At 42.1% G+C, this 10,111-nt stretch overlaps 1 protein-coding gene across 2 annotated transcripts; it reads right to left on the bottom strand.

Annotated features, from left to right (window-relative positions):
- Positions 1 to 2,375: 2,375 nt before the first annotated feature.
- On the bottom strand, positions 2,376 to 8,145 carry LOC120562760 (calpain-2 catalytic subunit-like). 2 transcript variants are annotated; one of them, XM_039806647.1, is made up of 21 exons: positions 7,826 to 8,145; positions 7,228 to 7,297; positions 6,882 to 7,000; positions 6,505 to 6,638; positions 6,233 to 6,404; positions 6,049 to 6,129; positions 5,880 to 5,965; positions 5,705 to 5,779; positions 5,394 to 5,554; positions 5,142 to 5,311; positions 5,045 to 5,056; positions 4,675 to 4,886; positions 4,444 to 4,480; positions 4,144 to 4,209; positions 3,980 to 4,037; positions 3,812 to 3,876; positions 3,605 to 3,673; positions 3,412 to 3,490; positions 2,917 to 3,033; positions 2,743 to 2,801; positions 2,376 to 2,657 (listed from the first exon to the last, which is right to left on the bottom strand). In XM_039806647.1, exons 1-21 carry the CDS (start codon positions 8,060 to 8,062, stop codon positions 2,634 to 2,636), a joined length of 2,103 nt encoding a protein of 700 aa, XP_039662581.1. In that variant the 5' UTR covers positions 8,063 to 8,145; the 3' UTR covers positions 2,376 to 2,633. The 2 variants fall into 2 exon arrangements, with proteins under 2 accessions (XP_039662581.1, XP_039662580.1); XM_039806646.1 differs by having other exon boundaries at positions 6,049 to 6,126; positions 7,826 to 8,143.
- Positions 8,146 to 10,111: the final 1,966 nt, after the last annotated feature.

Here is a 10,111-nt window from a genome sequence, read left to right as displayed (position 1 = left end):
GTAACAATGTTGACTGCATCAGAGATCTCTTTTCATTCCGCATTCTTTCTACAGCCTTTAATACCAGTTTTCAGGCTGCCATAAAGTACACACGTTAGTGTAAATGAACCTGAGATATCAGGGTTTCAGTCTCCACCTCTGAAAAGTGCCGCTTCTCAGCCGGATTACGTCTCGCCATGTCGTATATTGTAGGGGCGAGGCCTGAAAACGAGAATATACTGGGACGTGATATTTAAATTACGATTGTTTCCAGCCGCTGCATTTATCAATGTACGACCATTCTTACGCTCTGACTGGTGTGATACCAACGTTTCATGAATCACACGTGGAGTCGTAAGATGATTTCTGCGGTCATATCTGCGCTGGTTTCTACGTTAGGTTGATAAATGAGTGCCACTGTGTCTACTTTCAGACATTTAGTTTTTCTTTTAGTCATTTAGTGTCTTCTTTCAGTGAATTAGTTTCCTTATTTATACAGTAAATAGTCGCATATAGTGACGGCATCACCATAGATGGACATTTATTTCCTTTCATCTATATCCGACGGAGAGGGATTAACATGAATGTCTATCTGACGGACGCCCACGTCGAAAAACAACGCAAAAGGTACACCTCTTTCGTAGGAACTTGACGCCAGGGGTCCTTGACCATGCGTCAGACATTTGATGAGTAGGGAGTGAGACTGTGTTGAATCTTTTGGTGTTTGTTTCCATCTACGTATTGTACCCACCTTATGTCTTTTCTAAGTGATGCCCTGAACATTGTAGGAATCTTCTGCAATTTCTCTCAGCTGGGCTGAAGTTTAGCTGCAATGCCGGACATTTTAAAACATTAAGACTTTCTGTCTTTTTACGACTGTCTCGTGTGTGTGTGTGTGTGTGTGTGTGTTTAGACAGGCTCTGTGCCGTATGTGCAGCTCCACTGTCTTCTCACCCTTTATTGTTCATGCCAAACTTGATCTGGCTCACCTGTCTCATTACTCTGCCTCTGGCTTTGATTGATGGCCCAGATGTTGCCCAAATGGATGGATGCAGTAGCGGAGATAGTGTGGGTTCTTGGGTGCGGCCGTCCCAGGGCCCCGTGCCAATTAGGGGCCCCTCAAACGCCGCAGATCTTGCGTCACTTGACGAGAATGGGGCTCTCGCCAAGGGACACGTTGCAGATTATTAGCTGAAAGAAGCTAATTACTGCATATGATCTCACGTTGTGATAATCCAGCTCTTCTTATCAAACATATACGTATATAATAATGCCATGTCAGTTATATAATGTGGCACTGATTGAGCGCATCTTGGCGTGTTCAGCACCATCGCTGTCCGTGGTGCTGAAACATTGTTACATGACTGGCAAACTGTTTTCTTTGTTCGTCAATACAAACTGGCTTTTCTTTGTGTTTTATTTGACATATAGGCTTACTTGGCTCAACAAGTGACACATTATAACATGCATTCATCAGATAATTTACCTTTTATAATTTTAAAATGACTTGGTAGCAGAGGGCCCCATGATGAAACTCTGCCCCCACTGTACTGAGAGTGTAGCTCTGCCCCCAGATGGATGAATGTGAAACGTGTGCTGGTCCACAAAAGATTAGATTGGTGGAATGAAATCCCAATTATATTTATACCTCATTTGGTCCAACCAATTGCATTACTGCAATAATTTCTCCCCACCAATCATAAACAGTGAAAACTAATTCATCTCTGACTATTTTAACCATATGTGTCTGATCTGTGTAAGGTTTTATAAATTATAGTCTGATAGTCCAGAGGCCATAGTTTGTTAGTTTCTTTATTTTCTTGCATTTCACAGAAGTTTTGCAACAGCTGAAAGAGCAAAAAACATCAACTAACAAGACAGGATTGTTCCCGCTGCACACAAAAAAGATTAAAAGAATTTAATAATACATGTGACTGATACAACATGTCCCCATGTACAGTAACATACGAACCGTTTGAATACACCTTCTCATTCGCGTTTCCTTTTTTCATGACTATTTACATTGTAGATTCTACGGCATCAAAACTATAATGAATACATATGGAATTTAAAACATGTCTTATATTTTAGATTCCTCAAAGTAGCCACCCTCTTGCTTTTTTTGATAACTCTGCAAACCCTTGGTGTTCTCTCAATGAGCTTCATGAGGTAGTCACCTGAAATGGTTTTACCTTCACAGGTGTGCTTTTGTCAGGGTTCATTAGTGGAAGTTTTTCCCTTATTAATAAAAAAGCAAAGGGTGGCTACCTTGAAGAATCTAAAATATAAGACATGTTTTCAGTTATTTCACACTTTTTTGTTAAGTACATAATTCCATATGTGTTCATTCATAGTTTTGATGCCTTCAGTGAGAATCTACAATGTAAATAGTCATGAAAATAAAAAGGAAACACATTGAATGAGAAGGTGTGTCCAAACTCTTGGCCCGTACTGTACATGTTCAGCAAATATGATTAAAATTAACAAACACGTTTTAGCCATTTTCAAGCATTTGGAACTTATGGAGTGCATGTTAACTGTCATTGGGTTTACTTAGTTTATAAAAAATAGATTTTCTTTGTGAATTCAATAAATGTATTGTTAATCCTCCAGCAGGTATCACAAAAGGGCCCTAGCTTGTCTTGTCTCCAGAGTCAGTAGATCGCCAGGCACAGCCACTGTAAGAGGCAACAAAATTATACAGCAAGCTGTCTAAACTAGAAGTGCTGACAAACCAGCAGCTTATGTTATCATCATACACACCTGTTGCATATCCAGCTCAATCTTCCCTTTGTGAGCTCTCTCCAGAGCCTTAAACATTTCTGGTAAAGAGACAGAAAAAAAGGTGTAAACATGTAAAAATGCCACCACTCTCAGAGTCTACAAATCAGTTTTAGATATACTGAATGGATAATGTTGTATTTTGTGAACACTTACTGAAGAGCATTTCCAGTTTAATGAGACAACCCACAAAACTGTCAAAATCTATGACATACTGAGCATCGGAATAACGGCTGACAATGGACTGCAGCACAGCATTGTTGACCTGGAAACCTGGGGAAGAAAAATAGCCATCAGTTAGCATAATGTTCTAAAAGGTGTCAGATAATAGCAGAGTGCTATTTAGATTGCTATATATAGAGAGTTAAGTTACACAGCCTGGCCCATGCTATTTGTTCCTCTGGTAAATATACATGAGTTAAATCTGAGTTAAAGTCTGTGCACACACACACAGACGCACGCACGCAATTTTATCCCTGAATTTCTAGCCATAAAATGTAAACTTGCCGAGAACATTTTGCAGCAAAGCAGTAAGGTGGATAAATAATATAATAATAAAATAAATAAAATAAAAAAATAAATAATAAAAATAAAGCTTTCAAACTAGATAATATTAGTGTATGAGATTCCTCACGTGATAATGTTTGTTACCTGCTTCAGTGGCGGCGCCTCTCATCTCGTGGGAGTTCATGGTGCCAGAGCTGTCTGTGTCATATTTCTTGAAGATCGCCTATATGACCCAGGCCCCCATGTGTTGTGTTAACAGATACAACCAGGTATGACAACCAAAACTCATTTCACTCATTACACTTACTTATTTCAAATTGCATAAATGACAACTTACCAGGTATTTCTGGATTTTGCTCCAAAGCAAGTGGAATTCCATCAGCCCCAATTTGCCACTTTCATCTTTCTGAGGAATGTTAAGGTTTATAAAAAGCTCATCCTGGATGATGAATTAAATTGATTGTTCACATATCTTAATTCCACATATTTACAATGCACCCAAATCTCAACATTGGGAGGACAACTTATTTCTTAAAGAGGATACATCCAGCAGACTGACAATAAGGCGACCTGTCTCAATGCTGAAGCCATCTGTCTTGATATCAGACCCTGCAAGAAAGTGACACAACAAAGCTAGCTCTAACTCTTACAGTAAGTCAATGAAAATAAAAAGGCTACTTGTTCATGTATGTAAGAGTTTAAATTTACTCACGGTGAGAGACAACTTTGTTCAAAATTTCAACCAGTTCAAAGGCTGATACCTCCATGCCCTGTTTGAAAAATGCACATTGTAAGTTGTTTTACTGCTGGATTTGTAATCCAGGTTTAGAGCTGTTGATACATTTCTTTTATCCAATAGCTCTCATGTTGACATACATTGCCAGCACTCAGCTTGAAGAGCTCCTTGAAATGAGGATCCACATCACTCTCAGATAGCTCCTGCTGTGAGACGGAGACAGTATGTTACTCATGTCAAATAGAGGAAGCACTTGCTTTTCAAATTTGATTCATTTTTTGAATATTGTTAAATTTAACACATCATATGTTAAACATTAAGCAATAATCATTTCAAATGGAATGTGACATGCTATTTCATTTAATCTCAGTACTAAGGTGGAAAGAAAATAATGCCTAACCAAAGCAATAGCAGCTATATCATTCTGTGGATGTTCTTACCTCCTCTATTTGAATGTCAATGTGCGGCTCCAGTGGACTGAAAAAAAAATAGACAGCTTGAACACTCTGTTGGCGTGTAATATTTTGACTGTGAATTTAAGACTTTTCTGTGACCAAAGAAGGAGCTGGCCTCTGAGCTTTGTCCACTAGATGGCTGTATTACAGCAAAGCTCTGAGGTCTACATCAGCCTGCAGACATCAATCAGTCTGTATGTTACTGTAACACAATACCTGGCTGCAGCATGTTTCTCAGAGAACACCCTGAGAAGGAAGCTGCCATTCTTGTTCGGCTGGAAGGTTGAGGGAACAATGGCATATTCTCCTGGAGGAAGTTTAAAGCGGTTGCACACTTCCCGTGTGGGGACGAAGCAGCTGCTCGTGGCCACAGCTCTCTGTCGCAGCAGGACATCTGGACCTAGGTGAACATTGCGTTGGCCTTTGTACTGAAGAGTAACAGGAGAAAAGGTCTTTTATAAATGAAACGTCAAGAAGCCACCCAGAAAATCACAATGCAATCAAGCAATACTTGTGACACTTGTGATGTCTATATTGCATTTCAAATTTCAGAGAAAGTAAGGGATATAACAGTTTAACTACAGACCTGATCTGGGACCTGTGAAAAGGAAAGAGACAGAAGAAATCAGTCAAATACAGAGCTCTGATTTCATGATAATGAAACTCAAATTATTCTATGGCACCTTATAAATGGCAAAGCCAATGCTCTCAAGGTTGCGACCGAGCCTCTTCTGCTGTCGTCCATCCTTTTGCATGAGCCCAACCAGAAAGGTACATCCATCCTTCCCATCCAGGGGATCATCATCCAAATCCTCCAGGCGCACCACAAACTGAGGGTTGGACGAGAATGTGTCTGGAACAGACAAAAGTGTAATTCTTTATAAAAACCTGTAACAGAACTTCTTGCTCAGACATACATATGGTTTCTCTGTTACCTGAGAAATTCTGGCAGCCGCCTGCAGTAGATCCCTTCCTCCACATCCCTTCATACTGGTAGTGCTTCCAGCGGCCCACTTTATCACTCATGAGCGTGTCTGGGGTCAAGTTACAGATCTCCAGCCTGGAGAACTGCTTGATGAAGTCTGAATAGGACATCCTGAGGAGAGAAACACATTTCTCAACAAAGAACATTGTGTCCATCACTTTTTCTAGTCTGAGCCTAAATAGTTCATTTGGTGATGGTGAAAATATGTAAAATATTACATTTATAATCATGTAAATGAATGGTTAAAGCCAATAGATTTACCAGAATTCACCATCAACAGCCACATGGTTCAACTTCAATTTCTCATCTTTGCTGATATTGTTCCATTCACTGGACCTAATTGTGATTTTAAAAAAATAAAATCGTGCTTTTAGGATAATCCTGGAAATAACTAACGGTAGCTGATACTTAAAGGATCTAGAACGTAATTATTTACCCATCACTCCAAGGCCCAGTCCACTCCACCTGACCCCATGGGTTCCTGATGCGAACCAGCTGAACCAGCTTACCTTGGAAATGAACCTGGGAGAGAGCAACAGCAGGCAATGTAATTTGCATGCAGTTGAAAGAACAGCATAATGTTGACAGTTTAGATAATCATATACCTCCTCTGCACCAGTGACTGAGTATGCATGTCCTATGACAAGTTTGAGAGCTGTAACTGCCTCTGCCTCGGCACTGGTCTTCTGAAAACACCAAGAACAACACTTCACTGTTGGTGTGTTGGCTTGCAGGTAAGCATGTAAATCTTTATGAAAATAAGCAAATTAGTATGAAAATAAGACCTACTTTATTAATAGAGCAACCAAGCAGTGAACCCAGGCTCAGGGCCTTCTGCATGATTTGGAAGAGCGTCAGTGGAGCTTTGTCTAAAGTGTATACTTCTGCAATCCCTCCTGTGAAATCCTCAAAGCCCTCAATTGCATTTCCACTTGACAGGGCCTCATAGCTGCCATACAACCTGTCAGACACAGAGGGATGTGACCAGATTTACCAACTATATATTGTAAATTTTCACTGGATTAACGTTTTCGATGAAGCAAAAAAAGAACCATCCATACTTGGCGTAGGCCTTCTCCAGCAGCGCGCTCCAAAACTCTGAGCGCTTTTCTGAGTGAACGAACAGCAGCTTTCCATTTCTTGTGGGTAAACGGTCATCGATCACCACATCCACCCACTCACCAAACTGCCAGAACTGAGAAGAAAATATTCCCATCAGTAAACTCAACGTCAAATACTTCTATGACTCATGAGCAAGACAATTGTGTGATCCTTGAATAATATGTTCTATACTCTGCATGTCACAGCATGGCAATATAGGGCAACTTAGTACAAAACACAAAAGTACACTATTTCATTGCTTTTGAGCCATCACCATTTATGGTCGGACATGGCAGGAAAAAAGTTAGAAGTCAGATAAGAAGGGTATTTGTCTGACCTGGAAGTGAAATATCCCGGCGTAACCTTCAGTAAAACTCTGTTCCTGGGGCACTACACGAGCCAGGATCTGCTGGTCTAGAGTCAGACTGGCTATTGCAGCCAGAAGCCAGCAGTCACCTACACAGTAAAATCAGACACATGTTCTGAGATTGAGCAATATGTGGCATTCACCGTAGTGCAGCAGGTGCTGTAAACAGCATGTGCCCACAAACCACCACAAGCTTAATGGCAGAATGGGTGGAGGGGTATAGACCAGGGATGTTTGTGGTTCCCTTCGAAAATCCAAAACATCCCATCATCCATCCATCCATCCATCCATCCATCCATTCTTTCCCCTCACTTACCCAGAGCTCCTTGGCAAATGTCCATCCTTGTGGCTCCATCAACAATGAACTTTGGGTTTGAGCACAGCTCCTATATAGAGCACCAAACAATCAAACAGTTGAACATTTGAGAGCAGTCTTGAGAAATCATTCATGGATTGTCTGGTATCACACTACTGAGACAATAGGAGGAAATACAGTTCAATGATTTAGATCTGATAACTACGTTGAAAGTAAAGAAAACCCATATGAAAATAATTCACAAACACATAATTCAACACATTTAGGTAAATTCTCTCCCAGAGACTATTACTATGGCGAATAGTAATACAGTATGAGGTTTAGGTTTAAACTTCTGTGGCTTTCAAGTGTTCTGGTCGCGATGCAGAAAGTAACATGGTACAGCTACTCTTTTTTTATGTATATGGTTTTTTACTTCTGCTTTTCAAAGTCTTAGTTTAAAAGATTAAATATTCGCAATTTATTAAATGAAAGAAGTACAATACTTAATGTCAAGTCAGTCACAAGCTCAGCAACCGTAGGATCATTTAAAAAACAGTGTTCTTGTTTTGTTTGGTTAGTTTTCATTGCTTTGTGTGTTTTCTTAGAGGCTTCCTACCTTTGGCCTTTTCCAAACAACCCCCTTGGTTTTGGATGAGTCTGGTCCCAGCTCATTGTAGCCCAGTGATGTGGGCTCAGCTGGAAAGCAGTTGTCCTCAAACAGGCATCCACTCTTCAAACACTGCTTGCGCAGAGTCTCATAATCCTGCTGGGAGAACTTCACTGTTTTCTCGTTTGTGCCAATGCCTTGTTCCCTGCCCTGCTGACGGGCCAGTCGATCTGCCATGGATGTCATCCTCACCTTGTAAGTGTATATAGCCCTCCTCTCTGTGAGCTGAGTTGGGTTGACGTCTGCTGCCTTTGTCCCAGCCTTCAATATAGCTGACAAGGGAAATTAAGCGTTAAATTGTCTGCCAGGTCCAGTCGGCTTTGGAGCATATGCATTATGCTCTTGTATCATCTTATATCTTTATTGTGTAAATGCTGATTCAGCAGCATTCCCTGGTTCACAGCCAAACTCAGAAGGTTAAGGCTGGCTAAGGAAGACTCGTTCAGGAGTGGGGACAAAGACAGGTTTAAAGAGTCAAAGTACAAGTTTAGCAAGGCGGTGAAGGAGGCTAAACGACGGTACTCTGAGAAACTCCAAAACCAGTTCTCAGCTAATGACTCTGCAACTGTCTGGAAAGGACTTCAGATCACCAACTACAAGCCTAAAACCCCCCACTCCTTCAATGACCGACACCTAGCCAACGACCTGAACGAGTTCTACTGTCGATTTGAAAGACAAAAGGTCAGTCCTGACACCATCCCCCACGACACCTCCCTACAGCTACAGCCACTGTGCATCACCTCCACCTCCCCCACCTCAGCAGGGCCCTGGGCCCCCCCACCAATGCGCTCCTTAAAAGGTCTCCACCTGCACCCCCCTACCCACCTCAGTGACGACTCTCTCCATCCATGAGAGGGACGTCAACAGACTCTTTAGGAGACAGAATCCCAGGAAAGCTGCTGGACCAGATGCTGTCTCCCCATCAAGCTTGCACTGCGCTGACCAGCTGTCTCCAGTGTTCACAGACATTTGTTTCTCCAGTGTTTCACAGTGCCTGACTCCACCTGCAGGTGGATCACTGACTTTCTGTCTGACAGGAAGCAGCATGTCAAGCTGGGGAAACACGTCTCCAACTCACAGACCATCAGCACCGGATCGCCTCAGGGCTGTGTTCTTTCGCCTCTGCTCTTCTCTCTCTACACCAACAACTGCACTTCCAGTCATCAGTCCGTCAAGCTTCTGAAGTTCGCGGACGACACCTCCCTCATCGGACTCATCTCTGATGGAGACGAGTCCGCTTACAGGTCGGAGGCTGACCACCTGGTGAAGTGGTGCAACCAAAACAATCTAGATCTCAACACTCTAAAGACAGTGGAGATGGTTGTGGACTTCAGGATGAACCCAGCCCCACCAGCTCCCATCACCCTCTGTGGCTCCACAAATGACACTGTGGAGTCTTTCCGCTTCCTGGGGACTACCATCTCCCAGGACCTCAAGTGGGAGCTGAACATCAGCTCCCTCGTCAAGAAAGCGCAACAGAGGATGTACTTCCTGCGGCAGCTGAAGAAATTCAACCTGCCAAAGACAATGATGGTGCACTTCTACACAGCCATCACTGAGTCCATCCTCACATCCTCCATCACCATCTGGTACGCTGCTGCCACTGCCAAGGACAAGGGCAGACTGCAGCGTGTCATTCGGTCAGCTGAGAAGGTGATTGGCTGCAATCTCCCACCGCTCCAGGACCTTTACGCCACCAGGACTCTGAAGCGTGCTGGAAAGATTGTGGCTGACCCCTCCTACCCCGGACACAAACTCTTTGAGCCACTCCCCTCTGGCAGGAGGCTGAGGTCCATCAGGACCAAAACCTCACGCCACATGAACAGCTTTTTCCCCTCCGCCACTAGCCTTATTAACAAGGCCCGGAAACCACCCTGACTCTCCACCTGGCTCTTCATGCCACTGTTCTCTCTGCTGTAATGCTCTTTGCTCTTTATTTATTTATTTTATTTTATTTTATTTCTATCTTTATTTTTAATTTAATACATACTGTGTACATATACTTATATTGTTTATACCTATACTTATATTGTTTAATATTACATTTAGAGAATGTGTGATGTGCACCAACAACACCAAAACAAATTCCTTGTATGTGTCAAAAAACGTACTTGGCAATAAAACCCTTTCTGATTCTGATTCCAACTATTGTTATCCTGTTCTTTATTATTTTTCCCTCTTCCGTACATATTTTGGTCATCTGTAACTTCTGCATACGTTCAGCTATAATAACTA

Source organism: Perca fluviatilis, chromosome 7, assembly GCF_010015445.1.
Source record: "Perca fluviatilis chromosome 7, GENO_Pfluv_1.0, whole genome shotgun sequence".
Taxonomy (NCBI): Eukaryota; Metazoa; Chordata; class Actinopteri; order Perciformes; family Percidae; genus Perca; species Perca fluviatilis.
This window is presented reverse-complemented; position numbering and strand designations above follow the sequence as displayed.

Coding starts and splice junctions, on each gene's coding strand:
- LOC120562760 (XM_039806647.1), bottom strand. CDS start 8,062: ATGACATCCATGGCAGATCGACTGGCCCGTCAGCAGGGCAGGGAACAA. Junction 3,491..3,604: donor GCAAAATCCAGAAATACCTG/GTAAGTTGTCAT, acceptor TGGGTCATATAG/GCGATCTTCAAGAAATATGA. Junction 3,034..3,411: donor AGGCGCCGCCACTGAAGCAG/GTAACAAACATT, acceptor TTTCTTCCCCAG/GTTTCCAGGTCAACAATGCT.